Source organism: Bos grunniens, chromosome 8 (genome assembly GCF_055505025.1).
Source record: "Bos grunniens cultivar Pamir isolate PY7600 chromosome 8, Bosgru_T2T1.0, whole genome shotgun sequence".
Lineage (NCBI taxonomy): Eukaryota > Metazoa > Chordata > Mammalia > Artiodactyla > Bovidae > Bos > Bos grunniens.
This window is the reverse complement of record NC_141172.1, coordinates 112,421,084-112,441,374: the sequence shown is the minus strand read 5'-3', so window position 1 is coordinate 112,441,374 and position 20,291 is coordinate 112,421,084. Positions and strand designations below refer to the sequence as shown.

General features: G+C 41.2%; 1 protein-coding gene across 9 annotated transcripts in view; it reads right to left on the bottom strand.

The window, feature by feature from the left end:
* Positions 1–3,560: 3,560 nt before the first annotated feature.
* Positions 3,561–20,291, bottom strand: part of SH3YL1 (SH3 and SYLF domain containing 1) — a 61,992-nt gene continuing 45,261 nt past the window's right edge. For all 9 annotated transcript variants that reach the window (XM_086414089.1, XM_086414091.1, XM_086414092.1 and 6 more), the window contains 2 exons: positions 11,849–11,905; positions 3,561–4,404 (listed from right to left, as the gene is read on the bottom strand). In XM_086414089.1, the coding sequence (XP_086270215.1) occupies positions 4,214–4,404; positions 11,849–11,905 (248 nt within the window). In that variant the 3' untranslated portion in view covers positions 3,561–4,213. The remainder of the gene's footprint in view (positions 4,405–11,848; positions 11,906–20,291) is intronic.

The following is a 20,291-nucleotide window of genomic DNA, read 5'->3' as shown; positions in this document are numbered from 1 at the left end:
CCGTATGATCTCAGTGGGAATCCGAAAAGTCAAACTCATAGAGACAAGAGACTCTACTGGTGGTTATCAGAGATTGGGAGGAGGGAAAATTAAGAGATACAAGTCAAAGGATACAAACGCCTAGTTTCTATGAGCAATATGTTCTGGTGATCTAATGTACGGCATGTGACTATGGTTGATAATATTGTGTTATATAACTGAAACTTGCTAAGACAGTAGAATTTGTGTTCTCATTAAAGAAGTAAATATGTGAGATGATGGATGTGTTAATTAATTGGAGATCCTTTCACAATTCATATGTATTTCAAATCATCATGCTGTGCCCTTTAAATATTTTACAGTTTTGTCATTTAAATGTTCAGTCAGTTCATTTCATTCACTCAGTCATGTCCAACTCTTTGTGACCCCATAAATCGCAGCACGTCAGGCCTCCCTGTACATCACCAACTCCCGGAGCTTATCCAAACTCATGTCCATTGAGTTCGCGATGCCATCCAACCATCTCATCCTCTGTCATCCCCTTCTCCTCCTGCCCCCAATCCCTCCCAGCATCAGGGTCTTTTACAGTGAGTCAGCTCTTCACATCATGTGGCCAAAGTACTGGAGTTTCAGCTTCAGCATCAGTCCTTCCAAAGAACACCCAGGACTGATTCCTTTAGGATGGACTGGTTGGATATCCTTGCAGTCCAAGGGACTCTCAAGAGTCTTCTCCAACACCACAGTTCAAAAGCATCAATTCTTTAGCACTCAGCTTTCTTCATAGTCCAACTCTCACATCCATACATGACCACTGGAAAAACCATAGCCTTGACTAGATGGACCTTTGTTGGCAAAGTAATATCTCTGCCTTTTAATATGCTATCTAGGTTGGTCATAACTTTGCTTCCAAGGAGTAAGTGTCTTTTAATTTCATGGCTGCAATCACCATCTACAGTGATTTTGGAGCCCCCAAAAATAAAGTCTGACACTGTTTCCACTGCATCCCCATCTATTTCCCGTGAAGTGATTGGACCAGATGCCATGATCTTCGTTTTCTGAATGTTGAGCTTTAAGCCAACTTTTTCACTCTCCTCTTTCACTTTAATCAACAGGCTTTTTAGTTCCTCTTCACTTTCTGCCATAAGGGTGGTGTCATCTGCATATCTGAGGTTATTGATATTTCTCCTGGCAGTCTTGACTCCAGCTTGTGCTTCTTCCAGCCCAGCGTTTCTCATGGTGTACTCTCCATATAAGTTAAATAAGCAGGCTGACAATATACAGCCTTGACGTACTCTTTTTCCTATCTGGAACCTGTCTGTTGTTCCATGTCCAGTTCTAACTGTTGCTTCCTGACCTGAATATAGATTTCTCAAGAGGCAGGTCAGGTGGTCTGGTATTCCCATCTCTTGAAGAATTTTCCACAGTTTATTGTGATCCACACAGTCAAAGGCTTTGGCATAGTCAATAAAGCAGAAATAGATGCTTTTCTGGAACTCTCTTGCTTTTTCCATGATCCAGCAGAAGTTGGCAATTTGATCTCTGGTTCCTTTGCCTTTTCTAAAACCAGCTTGAACATCTGGAAGTTCACGGTTCACGTATTGCTGAAGCCTAGCTTGGAGAATTTTGAGCATTACTTTACTAGCGCGTGAGATGAGTGCAATTGTTCGGTAGTTTGAGCATTCTTCGGCATTGCCTTTCTTTGGGATTGGAATGAAAACTGACCTTTTCCAGTGCTGTGGCCACTGCTGAGTTTTCCAAATTTGCTGGCATATTGAGTGCAGCACTTTCACAGCATCCTTCTCCAGGATTTGAAATAGCTCAACTGGAATTCCATCACCTCCACTAGCTTTGTTCGTAGTGATGCTTTCTAAGGCCCACTTGACTTCACGCTCCAGGATGTCTGGCTCTAGGTGAGTGATCACACCATCATGATTATCTGGGTCATGAAGATCTTTTTTGTATAGTTCTTCTGTGTATTCTTGCCACCTCTTCTTAATATCTTCTGCTTCTGTTAGGTCCATACCATTTCTGTCCTTTATTGTGCGCATCTTTGCATTAAACGTTCCCTTGGTATCTCTAATTTTCTTGAAGAGATCTCCAGTCTTTTCCATTCTGTTGTTTTCCTCTACTTCTTTGCAGAATTCTTGCCTTGAGAACCCCATGAACAGTATGAAAAGGCAAAATGACAGGATACTGAAAGAGGAACTCCCCGGGTCAGTAGGTGCCCAATATGCTACTGGAGATCGGTGGAGAAATAACTCCACAAAGAATGAAGGGATGGAGCCAAAGCATAAAGAATACCCAGTTGTGGATGTGACTGGTGATAGAAGCAAGGTCCGATGCTGTAAAGAGCAATATTGCATAGGAACCTGGAATGTCAGGTCCATGAATCAAGGCAAATTGGAAGTGGTCAAACAAGAGATAGCAAGAGTGAATGTTGACATTCTAGGAACCAGCGAACTAAAATGGACTGGAATGGGTGAATTTAACTCAGATGACCATTATATCTACTACTGTGGGCAGGAATCCCTTAGAAGAAATGGAGTAGCCATCAGGGTCAACAAAAGAGTCTGAAATGCAGTACTTGGATGCAGTCTCAATACTGACAGAATGATCTCTGTTCGTTTCCAAGGCAAACCATTCAATCTCACCGTAATCCAAGCCTATGCCCCAACCAGTAACGCTGAAGAAGCTGAAGTTGAATGGTTCTATGAAGACCTACAAGACCTTTTAGAACTAACACCCAAAAAAGATGTCTTTTTCATTATAGGGGACTGGAATGCAAAAGTAGGAAGTCAAGAAGCACCCAGGGTAACAGGCAAATTTGGCCTTGGAGTACGGAATGAAGCAGGGCAAAGGCTAATAGAGTTCTGCCAAGAGAACGCATTGGTCATAGCAAACACCCTCTTCCAACAACACAAGAGAAGACTCTACATATGGACATCACCAGATGGTCAACACCAAAATCAGATTGACTATATTCTTTGCAGCCAAATATGGAGAAGCTCTATATAGTCAGCAAAAACAAGACCGGGAGCTGACTGGGGCTTAGATCATGAACTCCTTATTGCCAAATTCAGACTTAAATTGAAGAAATTAGGGAAAACCACTAGACCATTCAGGTATGACCTAAATCAAATCCCTTATGATTATACAGTGGAAGTGAGAAATAGATTTAAGGGACTAGATCTGATAGACAGAGTGCCTGATGAACTATGGATGGAGGGTCATGACATTGTACAGGAGACAGGGATCAAGACCATCCCCATGGAAAAGAAATGCAAAAAAGCAAAATGGCTGTATGAGGAGGCCTTACAAATAGCTGTGAAAAGAAGAGAAGCGAAAAGCAAAGGAGAAAAGGAAAGATATAAGCATCTGAATGCAGAGTTCCAAAGAATAGCAAGGAGAGATAAGAAAGCCTTCCTCAGCAATCACTGCAAAGAAATTACATGTTAAGAAAGCTGGAAAAAAAAAAAAAAGAAGCTAGCAAAACAGTCATGGAGGTTGATTTTAACCTCCAGACCAACCACAAACCTCTGGTTAAAAAAAGAAAATATGAAAAACAAAATCAAGACAGTAACTTAGCATTTTAAAAACATTTATTTAGAGACAAAGGAACCATATCAACATAACTTTATTCTACTGCTACATATGAATGAGCGTCACCAAAGAAGTAAAGCTAACAGATGTCATCTTTTTTAATGCATAGTTGAATTTCTTTGAAATTCTTTATAATGTTTCATACATATATAATTTTTGATGATACAGAGATAATTTTTAGGGATTACTATTCTAGTCAATATCTCCAACTCCAAGTATTACTTAATATACTATTTAAGCTGATTTATTCTTTTCTAGTCATTTTGCAAATATATGAAGTGGTATTCATACCCTAATCCTTAGATTCTTAAGATACAATCAAGTCACCATACACACAGCCAAACCAAAGGTTTAGTGTATGTTTGAAAATGAACACAAGAAAAATGTGATATTAACTATTAAATAGTATATGTGATAAAAAATCAATGGAAAGTAAAGATATGTAAGCTAACCACACACACACACACATATATATTTATATAACCAAAATCTTTTACATACTGGATAAAAGTTTATGGAATAAACAGAGGTGGTGTCTTTACATTTATACTAAACATTATTTAACTGAATAGTAATTCCCTCCAGTGTAGAACTAATTTTTTTGTAATTCTCAAAGAACAAAATAATATAAACTTTAATTCATAGTAACATAGTTGGCTGGAAAAATGCCAGTCCGGCCTCGAAGCTTTCCTTCCCACCAATCGAAATGTGAATCTGTTTTTGATATAACTGTGATTCTGTCTCCAGCTTGAAAATTCAAATCTCCTGGCTGTTGTCCTTCAAAAGAATATAGTGCTGTCACTTCTATGGGTTGGTTTGAATTGCCTAAAACAAGAAAAAAATATTTATTCACATTTTTATGAGAAAGACAGGAAGCATGTGTAGGGAAGAGATAAATCAGCAACTCGGGGCTTGAGGTTCTAGTGTGGGAGGCCAGCAGAGCCCAGAGCACACGGTCTGCGTGACTTTTCGTCACATGGTTAACCTTATGTTTTTCTTCGTAAACAGCAAATATTTGGTAATAACATTTCCTAAAATACACAAGTCAAACTGTACATTATTATATACTTAAATATGTGTTTGGCAAATATCTGTGGTTATAACTGCTTAAATTTTGTCCAGTCTATAAGATAATATTATTACGTTTTCCCTATTTTAATAGAATAGTCATGGTAGTTTCAATGAATTACACTATTAGGTAAAAGCTGATATTTTATACAAGACTCAATTTAAGAACCATGCTCTGTGGTCACTGATAACGTGGATTAAGCTCAGACGCATGTGCTGTTTCATCAGTAGACACTTACTTCCCTCTAGGCTTTTATGGCTGTTTTTATTTCTATACTTGATCCTTTCTTTCAAAAGGGAGATGAAATTCAAATTAGCACATCAAGAAGCATGCCTACATATGTGTGACCAGAACTTCAACAAGTATTCAGAAAAAATACCTTGAGGACTGAGTGGGTAACATGAGCAAAAGACATTAACATTATAAATTGTATCAAATTGTAAGAGATTTAGAACCAGATATTTACTGTGTACTCAGCACATGGAATCTGGTGTTTCCATGTTTCATATAATTTTGTGCACAAATTAGGCAGTTAAATGCTTGTTAAACGCATCTTAGTACAGATATACTGAAAGCGTATATAACCAAATTCTAAATCTAGTTACTTGCTTGAATCTATAATACTATAATCATAAAAAATAAAGTGACCTTGACCTATTAGTAAGAAATGAAAATAGTCAACACTCTAATAAAATTACATTTACTGAAGCACTGAATTTGTATCTCACACAAGATGGTGCTACAGTTCTTTTAATAAAGCATGTACCATGTACTTGAATTCTCCTAAAGAAATAACTTTAATAATACTTAACATAATTATATTAGTGATATTGCTGGTATAGTTTTCTATAAAGCAGAGAAGGTCTATGTATTTTTATATTTTATACTGTATTTACTTTTAACTTATTACTTTAAAGAAATAAAAGTGTGTCATGAAAGAATAAAGTTTTGATACAGTCTGGATAAAATCAAAGCAGTCACATGACTGTGAACGTATACGAATGGTCGTCACTGGGCTCTATGAAAACTGGCTCTGGCGCTGCACCGAGGGGACGCGCGGAGAGCCCTCGTGACAGCCTCACTGCGGTCGGAGAGAGAGAGCAAGCTGATGTCCAAGAAAAAGTCACTCTGAAGATGATTGTATCAATAACCATATCCACGACTTCCATACATAAAGCTCAGTCTCAACATACCACACGTAATTAACGAAAGCCCTCACTAACTCCTCCTCCCCCTTCTTGTCTCCCAAACATTGTGGATAACAGAGGCAAGTAAAAAGGGTGCCTGCGAATATGAGGGAATGTTCTGGAAGCTACAGCCACCTTAGCTGCAGTACGTGCACACACCTGTAGCACTACTTACACAATTCGGGATGCACGGGATGGTGAACACCATGATAGCAGGTGGCGTTCCATGTGGGTAAGTGAAGCCGCTGCGGGCCCTTGAGCCAGGCACTGTGATGATCACACTTGCTCCTCACTTCCAGGGAGGGAGCTCTCACCCCACTCCCCAGAATATGAACCCGAGACCTGCAAATGTTAAGTGATCTGCCCAGGGGGTGAGATTTGAATCTCGTAAACCTGTATCCAGGCAATCTTAATCACTACTGAGATTAAGCCACAGGGTCTTCAGCAACCATAGGAGTCTTAAATTGCATTCAATAGATTGAACTTGGATTCATCAGTACATTTTACCTTCTTAAAAAATTATTGTATTTTCAATGGAAGGATAATTGCTTTATAGTATGCCATGATCTTAGGTTCCTGAATGTTGAGTTTTAAGCCAGCTTTTTCACTCTCCTCTTTCAACTTCATCAAGAGGCTCTTCAGTTCCTCTTTGCTTTCTGCCATCAGAGTGGTATCTGCGTATCTGAGGTTACTGATATTTCTCCCTGCAATCTTTTTTTTTTTTTTCCCCCTGCAATCTTGATTCCAGCTTGTGCTTCATCCAGCCCAGCATTTCGCATGATGAACTCTGCATATAAGTTAAATAAGCAGGGTGACAATATACAGCCTAGACATACTCCTTTCCCAGTTTGGAACCAGTCCATTGTTCCATGTCCAGTTCTAACTGTTGCTTCTTGACCTGCATACAGATTTCACAGGAAGCAGGTAAGGTGGTCTGGTATTCCCATCTCTTGAAAGATTTTCCACAGTTTGTTGTGATCCACACAGTCAAAGGCTTTGGTGTAGGCAATGAAGCAGAAGTAGATATTTTCCTGGAACTCTCTTGCTTTTCCCATTACCTAACAGATGTTGGCAAATTGATCTCTGGTTCCTCTGCCTTTTCTAAATCCAGAACATTTGGAAGTTCTCGGTTCACGTACTGTTGAAGCCTTGCTTGGAGAATTTTGAGCATTACTTTGCAAGTGTGTGGTAGTCTGAACATTCTTTGGCATTGCCTTTCTTTGGGTTTGAAATGAAAACTGACCTTTTCCAGTCCTGTGGCCACTGCTGAATTTTACAAATTTGCTGGCACATTGAGTGCAGCACTTTACCAGCATCACCTTTTAGGATTTGAATAGCTCAACAGGAATTCTACCACCTCCACTAGCTTTGTTCATAGTGATGCTTCCTAAGGCCCACTTGACTTTACATTCCAGAATGTCTGGCTCTAGGTGAGTGATCAAACCATCGTGGTTATCTGGGTCATTAAGATGTTTGTTTTTTGTATAGCTCTTCTGTGTATTCCGTGCTTCCCTTGTGGCTCAGATGGTAAAGCGTCTTCCTACAATGCGGGAGACCCGGGTTCGATCCCTGGGTCGGGAAGTTCCCCTGGAGAAGGAAATAGAAACCCACTCCAGTACTCTTGCCTGGAAAATCCCATGGACAGAGGAGCCCAGTAGGCTACAGTCCATGGGGTCGCAAAGAGTCGGACACAGCTGAGCAACTCCACTTCACTTCACTTCACTTCTGTGTATTCTTGCCACCTTTTGTAATACCTTCTGCTTCTGCTGGGTCCATACCATTTGTCCTTTATTGAGCCCATCTTTGCGTGAAATGTTCCCTTGGTATTTCTAATTTTCTTGAAGAGATCTATAGTCTTTACAGTTCTATTGTTTTCCTCTATTTCTTTGCACTGACCACTGAGGAAGGCTTTCTTATCTCTCCTTGTTATTCTTTGGAACTCTGCATTCAAATAGGTATATCTTTCCTTTTCTCCTTTGCCTTTTGCTTCTCTTCTTTCCTCAGCTATTTGTAAGGTCTCCTCAGACATCCATTTGCCTTTCATTTTCTTGGGAATGTTTTTGATCACCGCTTCCTGTACAATGTCGTGAACCTCTATCCATAGTTCTTCAGGCACTCTATCAGATCTAATCCCTTGAATCTATTTGTCACTTCCACTTATCATTAAAAGGGGTTTGATTTAGGTCATACTCAAATGGTCTAGTGGTTTTCCCCACTTTCTTCAATTTAAGTCTGAATTTTGCAATAAGCAGTTCATGATCTGAGCCCCAGTCAGCTCCTGGTCTTGTTTTTGCTGACTGTATAGAGCTTCTCCATTTTTGGCTGCAAAGAATATAATCAATCTGATTTTGGTATTGACCATCTGGTGATGTCCATGTATAGAGTCATCTCTTGTGTTGTTGGAAGAGGGTGTTTGCTATGACCAGTGTGTTCTCTTGGCAAAACTCTGTTAGCCTTTGCCTTTCATTTTGTACTCTAAGACCAAACCTACCTGTTACTCCAGGTATTACTTTTGCTTTCCAGTCCCCTATAAAGAAAAGGACTTTTTTTTTTTTTTTTTTGGTGTTAGTTCTAGGTCTTTAGGTCTTCATAGGACTGTTCAGCTTCTTCAGCATTAGTGGCTGGGGCATAGACTTCGATTACTATGATACTCAATGCTTTGCCTTGGAAATGAACCAAGATCATTCTGTTGCTTTTGAGATGGCCCCCAAGTACTGCATTTCAGACTCTTTTGTTGACTATGGTGGCTATTCCTTTTCTTCTAAGGGATTCTTGCCCACAGTAGTAGATATAATGGTCATCTGAGTTAAATTCGCCCATTCCAGTCCATTTCAGTTCACTGATTCCTGGAACGTCCATGTTCACTCTTGTCATCTGTTTGCTTCCAATTCACCCTGATTCATGGACCTAGCGTTCCAGGTTCCTGTGCACTACTGTTTTTACAGCATCGGACTTTACTTTCACCACCAGTCACACCCACAACAGGGCACTGTCTTCACTTTGGCTCAGCCTCCTCATTCCTTCTGGAGCTAGTTCTCCACTCTTCTCCAGCAGCATATTGGGCACCTACTGACCTGGGGAGTTCATCTTTCAGTGTCCTATCTTTTTGTCTTTTCATACTGTTCATGGGGTTCTCAAGGCAAGAATATTGAAGTGTTTGCCATTCCCTTCTCCAGTGGACCACATTTTGTCAGAACTCTCCACCATGACCTGTCCCTCTTGGGTGGCCCCACACAGCATGGCTCACAGTTTCAATGAGTTAGACCAGGCTGTGGTCCATGTGCTCAGTTTGGGTAGTTTTCTGTGACTGTGGTTTTCAGTCTGTCTGCCCTCTAAGAGACTTGTGGAAGTGTCCTGATGGGAGGGACTGGCTGTGGGGAAAACTGGGTCTTGCTATGCTCGGGGAGGCCAAGCTCAGTAAATCTTTAATCCAATTTCTGGCTGATGGGTGGGGCTGTGTTCCCTCCCTGTAGTTTAGTTAGGCAAACTATCTTCCTGAGTCACTGAGTTATCCAGACTGTACAAATAATAGGAATATCTGTTGCTGATGATCCCTGAATTTGTTCTTAGCAGTTTTAGAAATATATTTTATAACGAATAATTAGAGGAAGAAAGATATTATGACCTTAAGAAAAGACAGAAGGGATTGCAGACCAGATTCAATCTTTGCCCCTCCCCCCGCTGGAGGTTGTCTAACTGCCTCTGAATTGCAGTTTCCAAATAAGATGAAGATAAAACAGTAACAGGAAAAATGGGTCTCAGGGCCAAGCAGGGGTTCTGAGCCAACAGAGGACAAGGCGGCGCTGCTGGGTGGGAGGAGGCTGGCGCTCTGCGTCCCTCCTGGCATCCACTCTGCACAGAGGTGAAGCAGAGAGGGAGGGGCCGCTGCTGGCAGAGCTGGTGAAGGGTGTGGGCAGGACAGGCAGACAGAGGTGTGCCAATTCCTCACCCACTCACCAGTCAGGCAATCCCTCTATTTTAGGAGGGTGCAGAAGGGTCTTGAGTTGAGGGCTTGTTGGGAAAGTTCATCCACGGGAAACAAAGGACAGAGCTGGCCTGGGTGAGAGCAGGCGCCCCCAGCAGGGACCAGTCCATGTGCACTTGGTGCCAGGTCCCCCTGCTGGCTTTCTCTTCAACGAGCTCAAAATGACTTACAGTTCCGCTTTACTGTAAATAGTAGGGACGGCTTCCATAGGAGAAGTTTAATGTCCACAACGTAATCCATTAGAAGAGGCCAGCCAAGAGGGTCCCTGGAGCGCAGGGAAGTAAGGCCCACAGGGCCACCCAAACAGCCAGTGTCCACACACAGGCGCCTTCCCTGCTGAGGACACGCGCCTTCAAGACCTACATTCCTACACTTCAAAACAATCTGGAGGATCTTTGAAGCAATTGACTATTTTGTATCCAAATATTCAAGTTTATTCAAATAGAAGTTATTTTTCTCTCCCAAATCAGGGCCACACTTAACAGGAAACAGATTACAGTCAGCTTTGGTGACTGGCAGCTGCTCTGAGCTCATAATTAGCAAGTCTGCGTCCACAGGATGCCACTTCTCAGTGGAGCCTGCATAATGTGACCCATATGACATCGACACATCTGGCCCCAGACATGACTCGGAACAATCTCAGACCCTGGAAGGTCTCCTCCAAGACGCACTAGACGTGGCGCCGTGATGAGCCGGGCAGCTGACTCGATCCCGGCACCCACATGCCCCAGGATATGGGTGGTATCCACAACCCTTGGTGACCGCGATCTCTCTACAGGAGTGTGAGTGAGCTGGATGGGGCCACCAGGAGAGGTCATGAGACCCGCAATTCTCAAACAGCAAAGTCAAAAGATGAAGGGCATCCGTGGTTGTCACACTCAGGGAGGGGGCATTACTGGCATCGAGTGGGCCTAGTCCTCAGGCACACACAGCTCAGGACAGCCCCATGGCAGAGAGCTGTGCACCAGGCCCAGAGGGCCCCTGCCAGTCAGAGGGTGGACAGGGGGCGGTGATGGATGCTGACCAAGGAGGTTTGGACCGCCAGGTATGAAAACCTCAGTAAACAGGGCTATGGATGCCCATCCCCTGTTTTACCGTGAGGCCAGAAGACTTGGTAGCAGGAGCTTCCAAAGGTTCGAAGCAAAAGCACACACCACCTGGAGAACCATCGCTGTGCCCACGCAGCGTGGGCAGGCCCAGGAGAGCCAGCCCAGGCAGCCAGGAGTCCTGCTCAGACGGGTTTTCAACTCAAGCCTCAGGACCAAGGAGTCACAGGGCTGGGACTTTTCTCTGCAAGGCTGATAGACTGGCATAAGGAAGTCCTTAGTAAGAGTTTAACTGGTTTCACACAGCAATGTAAAGTAAGCTTTATTTTTAAAATAGACTTTAAATCTTTCCTTGCATTTTCTTTTTTAAAATCCCTTATATTTTGAGAAAGTACTAAAATAAATTAATATTAACTTATTACCTACTGTTTGAAACACTTAGCTTGTGCTACCCTCAAATATAAAAGCAAAACCCAACCAACCGACCAACCATGGGAAGTAAAGTGTGTGGAACACACAGCCAGAGAATAAAAGTACGGGTGTGAAGTCTGAGCCTCTGTCCCCAGATCCCACGTAGGGTTTTGTTTCTTATCTTCCCTCATTGCTTTTTAAGAGATATTTCTAATATTTATCAGGCACTTAGACTACAAGTGCAGACTTTAGAGGGATCTGAGAAAAGACACGCTAATCCCCAGAGTCACACTGCCAACGCCACTTCTACTCCGCTGTAGTCAAGGCCCCTAACCCCTCAGGGCCCAGTGGCCCTTTCCCAAGTGGGTCCAGTCTATCTGCTGACCTCATCAAGTTTGATCAGTCCAATTGTGCAGAGTATGTTTTAAATGAAGTGCTTCTCAAAGTAACGTGAATATCCTATAAATGAAATAAGAGGTACTGATATTTTCACAACCTGCCAGATTAGTTAGAAGGTTTGTGATTATAAGATGGTTACAAATCTTTTTAAAACAGACATATTTTTACTTACCAACTCTCTCACGATAGCTGGAAAGTTCAGGATACAGATTATATTCGTTTCTGCTACCTGCAAAAAGTAAATAGATACATAAGAGAGGAACATTTAGAAAATTTATTAGTATATAGTATATAAGATAACCAGGGCTTCTCTGGTGGCTCAGATGGTAAAGCGTCTGCCCACAACGCTGGAGACCCAGGTTTGATCCCTGGGTTGGGAAGATCCCCTGGTGAAGGAAATAGCAACCCACTCCAGTATTCTTGTCTGGAAAATCCCCATGAACAGAGGACCCTGGTAGTCTACAGTCCATGGGGTCGCAAAGAGTCTGACACGACTGAGTGACTTCACGCACATATAAGATACCCAAGAATGCCAAATACTGTTCTTGATAAGCAGATATTTTAAATCACTCAAATTGATCAAAATATAATTATTTTATCCTCTTTCAATCAAAAGGAATATCTGAATATACACAGAAAGCAGACCAAACGCAAGGCAGACAGTGAATGTCTAATACCTATGACCACGTGTGCAGAAACTACAACTCACGGCATCGCGATCACACGCTCACAGAGAACACATACATCTTCTTCCAAAACTACCAGAATAATAAAATTTGCAATCACCAAGCCAGTGGTTTTCAGTCTTGCTTGTTTAACATCTAGTTTTTAAAGAAGTATTTATATGTATATTTTTAAACTGATACCTAAAATTGTTAAATGTAAGATTAAGGATGTATTTTTAGCATATTTTAATGTCAATTACTTAAAATTCATATCACTCCCTTTTTGGATACAAGGATCTAAATATGATAGTGATCTGAACCCATCACCATTCATAAAGAAAATCAACAAAATGTTTTTAATAGTCAGAAATTATATACTGTTCATTTTTAATCTTTATTTATTTATTATTTTTAATCTTTAAATCATATTTTCATTTCATTTGTTCCAAAGATTTTTGACCAGTGTATTATATTGTACTTTTAACTGTGGCGTTGGAGAAGACTCTTGAGAGTCCCTTGGACTGCAAGGAGATCCAACCAGTCCATCCTAAAGGAAATCAGTCCTGAATATTCATTTGAAGGACTGATGTTGAAGCTGAAACTCCAATACTTTGGCCACCTGATGCAAAGAGCTGACTCATTTGAAAAGACCCTGATCCAGGGAAAGATTGAAGGTGTGAGGAGAAGGGGACAACAGAGGATGAGACGGCTGGATGGCATCACCGACTCAATGGACATGAGTTTGAGTAAACTCGGGTAGTTGGTGATGGACAGGGAGGCCTGGTGTGCTGCAGTCTATGGGGTCGCAAAGAGTCAGAAACGACTGAGCGACTGAACTGAACTGAACTTATGCAAATTTCTACAACAAGAATTTATACATAAATTTTATTTTAAAAATTTTATTTTACATAACACAATCATATATTTAATAATTTCTTATAGATCGAGTTATCATGATCATTATAAGCACACATTGATCAAAACCTTAAAAATATTATAAATTCATTAATTTACTAAACATTAAAGTGTTACTTGAAATGTATTTCAACAGGTGGACTAGACTTTTAAAAATTGGTTCATATACACCATTCAGTTCACTTAAGTTGCTCAGTCGTGACCGATTCTTTGTGACCCCATGGATTGCAGCAGCTTCACGCATTGGAGAAGGAAATGGCAACCCACTTCAGTATTCTTGCCTGGAGAGTCCCAGGGATGGGGGAGCCTGGTGGGCTGCCGTCTATGGGGTCGCACAGAGTCGGACACGACTAAAGTGACTTAGCAGCAGCAGCAGCAGCAGGCTTACTCAAACTCATGTGCATCAAAACAGTGATACTATCCAATCATCTCATCCTTGTCCTCCCCTTCTCCTCCTGCCTTCTTCAATCTTTCACAGCATCAGGGTCTTTTCTAATGAGTCAGTTCTTCGCATCAGGTGGCCAAAGTACTGGAGTTTCAGCTTCAGCACCAGTCTTTCCAATGAATATTCAGGACTGATTTCCTTTAGGGTCAACTGGTTTGATCTCCTTGCAGTCCAAGGGACTCTCAAGAGTCTTCTCCAACACCACAGTTCAAAAGTATCAATTCTTTGGTGCTCAGCTTTTTGTATGGTCCAACTATCACATCCATACAAGACTACTGGGAAAAAACCTAGCTTTGACTATATGAACCTTTGTTGGCAAAGTAATGTCTCTACTTTTTAATACACTATCTAGGTTGCTCATAGCTTTTCTTCCAAGGAGCAAGCATCTTTTAGTTTCATGGCTGCAGTCACCATCTGCAGTGATTCTGGAGCCCAAGAAAATAAAATCCCTCACTGTTTCCATTGTTTCCCCATCCATTTGCCATGATGTGATGCGACTGGATGTCATGATCTTAGTTTTCTGAATACTGAGTTCTAATCCAGCTTTTTCACTCTCCTCTTTCACTTTCATCAAGAGGCTCTTTAGTTCCTCTTTGATTTCTGCCCTATGGTTGGTGTCATCTGCATATCTGAGGTTGATATTGATATTTCTCCTGGAAATCATGATTCCAGTTTGTGCTTCATCCAGTCTGGCATTTCACATGACGTACTCTGTCCATAGGTTAAATAAATAGGGTGACAATATACAGCCCTGACATACTCCTATCCCATTTGGAACCAGTCCATTGTTCCAAGTCCGGTTGTAACTATTGCTTCTTGACTTGCATATGGATTTTTCAGGAGACAGGTAAGGCGGTCTGGTATTCCCATCTCTTGAAGGATTTTCCAAAGTTTGTTGTGATCCACACAGTCAAAGGCTTTAGCACAGTCAATGAAGCAGAAGTAGACATTTTCCTGGAACTCTCTTGCTTTTCCTGTGACCCAACGGATGTTGGCAATTTGATCTCTGGTTCCTCTACCTTTTATAAATCCAGCTTGAACATCTGGAAGTTCTCAGTTCACATACTACTGCAGCCTAGCTTGGAGAATTTTGAGCATTACTTTACTAGCGTGTGAGATGAGTGCAATTGTGCGGTAGTTTGAGCATTCTTTGGCATTGCCTTTCTTTGGGATTGGAATGAAAACTGACCTTTTCCAGTCCTGTGGCCACTGCTGAGTGTTCCAAATTTGCTGGCATATTGAGTGCAGCACTTTCACAGCATCATCTTTCAGGATTTGAAATAGCTCAGCTGGAATTCCATCACCTCCACTAGCTTTGTTCATAGTGATGCTTCTTAAGGCCCACTTGACTTTGAACTCCAGGATGTCTGGTTCTAGGTGAGTGATCACACCACTGGGGTTATCTGGGTCATTAAGATGTTTTTTGTATACTTCTTATGTGTATTCTTGACACCTCTTCTTAATACCTTCCGCTTTTGTTCGGTCCATACCATTTGTCCTTTATTGAGCCCATCTTTGCATGAAATGTTCCCTTGGTACCTCTAATTTTCTTGAAGAGATCTCTGGTCTTTCACATTCTATTGTTTTCCTCTATTTCTTTGCTTTGATCACTGAGGAAGGTTTTCTTTTCTCTCCTCACTATTCTTTGGAACTCTGTATTCAGATGGGTATATCTTTCTTTTTCTCCTTTGCCCTTTACTTCTCTTCTTTTCTCAGCCACTTGTAAGACCTCCTCAGACAATCACTTTGCCTTCGTTTTTCTTGAAGATGGTTTTGATCATCACCTCCTCTACAATGTCACAAACCTCCGTCCATAGTTCTTCAGGCACTCTGTCTATCAGATCTAATTCCTTGATCTATTTGTCACTTTCACTGTATATCGTAAGGGATTTTATTTAGGTCATACCTGAATTTAGGTCATATGCCGAGGATAACTATTATTCATGGAATGACATAGCTTCAACATAAAATTGTATCTCACTGTTCTTTTTTAAAGATATCAATGCTAATAAAGATGGTTTTTAGAAAAACTAGAGAGGGCAAGAAAGATATTTTGTAAGAATGTGACAGAATTTTTTATTTCCCTTCTTAGATAGAGGTAAAAAAATTCTCATAATAGAGATCTATCATCAAAACAACAGCAATAATAAAATATCACTTATTAATTAATAAACTATTACTACTATAATTTTTATTTTGATGATAGCTATGTGATTTTATAAATAACTAATATATAATAATAATATTAATTACTATTCTTATTATAAATTCAGATAACAGTCCATTAGGTCTCCATTCAGCTTTGTTGAAAGCGACAAAAAATGTAATTCATCTAATTTACAAAATTATTTACTGTTCATCAGACTTACCAACTACACTAATATCAACTTTCATATTTCAAATTGTATCACTGTCCTTACATTTTGGGGACAATGTTGTAGTAGTATTAATAAGATAGTCTGGAGTTTGCTTTTCTTATTCAAGTGTGAAAAAAACTACTGTGAAAGAATAGAAGACAAAGAGGGCAACATGTACATCATGTTCTCAACAAAGAACACGAGTGGAAGCCAGCCATCTGTAAACTGTACCTTAAATTACCTGTGCCCAGAAGCGCTTTCTCAATCTCTGTGTGCCCTTAGGGCTTCCCTGGTGGCTCTGTTGGTAAAGAATCTGTCTGCAATGCAGGAGACCCAAGTTCGACCCCTGGGTCAGGAAGATACCCTGGAGAAGGGCATGGCAACCCACTCCAGTATTCTTGCCAGGAGAATTCCATGGACAGAGGAGCCTGGTGGGCTACAGTCCACGGGGTCACAGAGTTGGACACTACTGAGTGAGTAAGCACATGCTTTCCTCATCTCTGTGTACCCCTTAAGGACAGAGGTGCATCAGTGTGAAGGCCTCTGGCCTAAGAAGTTTATGAATACAAAAATACAGAAATAAGCATTGGCAAGGTGGGGAAGAGGGAACAAATATCAGAGAATCTATTTTAAAAAACTGATGAGAAGTAAGAGATTTTGGGTAGGTGACCATATATAAGACAAAAGATGTGCAAATTAAGGCTTTCTCAACTATTAAAAGAAGCACTCTGAAAATAAATGGGAAAGCGTCTTGCACTCAACACAGCAAAACAAAATTACAAAGTACTTAGAAATAAATTTAACAAGAAAGGCACAGAAACCATGAAATCTTAGGAAAGACATAATATCTCTACAAATGGAAAGAGTAAAATAGGAAGATTATCATACAAATGCCAAATTTATTTGTCTATATATATAATGTTACTGTAATTAATATTAAAAAATCATAGAGTTCATATAAGTACATAACATTACTTTAACCAGAACTGCATATTGGTACTTGACAGGAGTACTGGTAAAATGCTCTTAATTAACTGAGGAGTAAGTATCTAGTAACTGCAAGAATGAAATACTTCAAGAAAACCTAGGACACTATGAAGGCAATGTACAGGAGAGAAGACCCTAACCACGCTAAAACACTGATGCTTTCAAACTGTGGTGCCGGAAAAGACCTTGAGGGTCCTTGGACAGCAAGGAGATCAAACTGGTCAATCCTAAAGGAAGTCAACCCTGAATACTCATTGGAAGGACTGATGCTGAAGTTGAAGGGCTGACTCACTGGAAAAGACCCTGAGGCTGGGAATGACTGGAGGCAAAAGGAGCAGGGCATGACAGAGGATGAGATGGTTAGATAGCATCACTGACTCAATGGACATGAACTTGAGCAAACTACAGGAGATATGGAGGGTACAGAGCCCGGCGCGCTGCAGTCCATGGGGCTGCAAAGAGCTGACATGGCTTAGCGACTGAGTAACAACAACTCCAACGTACAAAATCTGTAAGAAATAAGTGACAGATACCTTTACATAAATGTTAAAACATTGACATATGAAAGTTTATATATCAACTTTTATATTTCATATAGATTATGAACCACATGAAAACTGAGATCAACAAACAATACCTCTAGAGAAATAAACTGTCATCCAAATGAGAAACCCCTTAATATACAAAACACTCATACAAGTTGAAAACGCAATAAGTATTCCAAGAGAAAAAAATTAACCAATTAAATAGAGACTTTTAAGATAAGACTAAATTCCAAACACCAGCAATAAGATGAAAAAAGTGTTTAAATCACGAATAGGGACAAACACAGTCACTTAACAAGGAAATCTAACCCACTGTCAGACTAGTAAACACTTCAGGACACTCCAACACTACCAGTGACGAGGGATGACTGTGAGGCGTGTTGCGGTAGAGTGTGCACAGTAGGGAGTGTAGGTGCCTGATGAGGTGTACACAGTAGGGACGGTAGGTGTGTGATAGGAGTGTGCACAGTAGGGAGTGCAGGTGTCGGATAGGGGTATACACAGTACGGCGTGTAGATGTTTGATAGGGGTATACACAGTAGGGCATGTAGGTGTCTGATGGGGTGTACACAGTAGGGCCTGTAGATGTTTGATTGGGGTGTACACAGTAGGGAGTGTAGGGGTCTGATAGGAGTGTACACAGTAGGGAGTGTAGGTGCCTGATGGGGTGACCCAGTAGGGAGTGTAGGTGTCTGATGGGGTGACACAGTAGGGCCTGTAGGTATCTGAGTGGGATGTACACAGTAGGGCCTGTAGGTATCTGAGTGGGGTGTACACAGTAGGGCCTGTAGGTATCTGAGTGGGGTATACACAGTAGGGAGTGTAGGTGTCTGATAGGCATGTGCACAGTAGGGAGTGTAAGGGTCTGATAGGAGTGTGCACAGTAGGGAGTGTAGGTCTCTGATAGGCGTGCGCATGGTGGGAGTGTAGGTCGTGGGTAATGGCTGACAGGACTGCAGTAGTAAAAACTTTAAAAGTCAATCTACCAAATCTCTTACAAATTTACAAATACATCCTTTCACCTACCATGTTTGTTCCTGGAAATTATCTTAAAATTTTTTCCACTATGTAGACAGCTTAAGAAATTAACTGTGACACTGCTTCGCATGGAATAAAAGCTGAAAGTTAATATCTATCAGTAGGAGAGTGGCTGAATAAAAATGTCCATCTACATGATGGAATACTGAATAGCCACTACAAGGAATTAAATGAACTGAGGAGTAAGTATCCAATAATTGCAAGAACACAGTTGATTCAGGGATTTCCGTGAGATGTTGCTGAGCAAAAGGACCAAATAAATCCCACGAACAAACAAGCGGTAGGAAAGCACGAAACTGTAGCAGCATTGTTGTGAGATGACCACAAAACACTGGGCCTGTGTGTCCACACGTTCGTACACATGCTTGTGTGTGGACGACACGGAGAAAATACGGAGGAACTATAGAAACACGGGAAAAGTATTATTCCTACTGTTCCCATGGTTTGCTGGTGTGAGTATGGAAGAGAGTGACGTGTAATTAGGACAGAGGAGAAATGGGAAAAAGGCAAGGACTCCTAAAAGAAAAAGAAAAAAATGCTTTCAAAAACTGTATTTATGAATCACATATACACTTAAATAAAATTATATATGTGAGGATATATAAGAAATTAAAAATTAAGATTCTGGTTTTTAATAAAGCACTTAGGAATAAGTCATATTTAAAATGAAAGGTTAAGAACAGATACAAATTTTAAACTTTGGTTTTATTGAATCAAAACCAGGTGTTCGCAACCAGGCATGATATGCTACATGAGAAAAGACGACAGGCATGTGAAAAAAAACAGGAATCCGGCAACAAATACTAAAGCTGAAAAAGTAAAGGGAGGAGAAGAGTGGATGGTGAATAGAGCTGCGTCTGCAGGAACGTGCCCAGGCAAGCAGCTGAGCTGGCAAGCACACTGTGAAACCAGCGAGAGCAGCCCCTGCCGGGACAGGAAGCTTCCAAAGACAGAGGTCACTGCGGCAAACAGACAGAACAGGGCTGGTGCAGCGGGGGACCCGTGGCCAATGAGGCTCGATGTTAAAATGCCCGCTCGGGAAGAGCACGCAAGAGAAACACCCTCCAAGATCGCTCCATTGTTGGCTGAGAGGAGCTTCTTGAGATGAGGCAAGCAGCTTTTTAATCTACACTGACAAGTAACTGGTATTGAAGACCAGCAGGATGTTTATGTGGGTATGATACAGATACCTACTCCCTCAGTGAGGAAATTTTAGAAACACTCTGTATTTTGAAGTATTCACATATAGGTCAGATTTTATGTAATCACTCCTATCTAAATTAAAAATAGATTCAATGCTCACATCTTGCTACAGAAAATAAGAGTGTAAGCAAATCAATCACCAGAACATAAATAAAAATTGACCATCCCTTTGGAGGAAGAAAGCAGCATCCCAAGAGAACAGGATACACAGCAAGTTGTGTGTGTGTTTAGGGCGTGGGGTGGGGCTCAGCGGCAAAGAACACGCCTGTCAACGTAGGAGACGCAGGAGACACAGGTTTGACCCCTGGGTTGGGAAGATCCCCTGGAGGAGGGAATGGCAATCCACTCCAGTATTCTTGCCTGGGAAACCCCACGGACAGGGGAGCATGGAGGGCTACAGTCCATGGGGTCGCAAAGAGTCAGACACGACTGAGTGACTGAGCACACACACACACACATA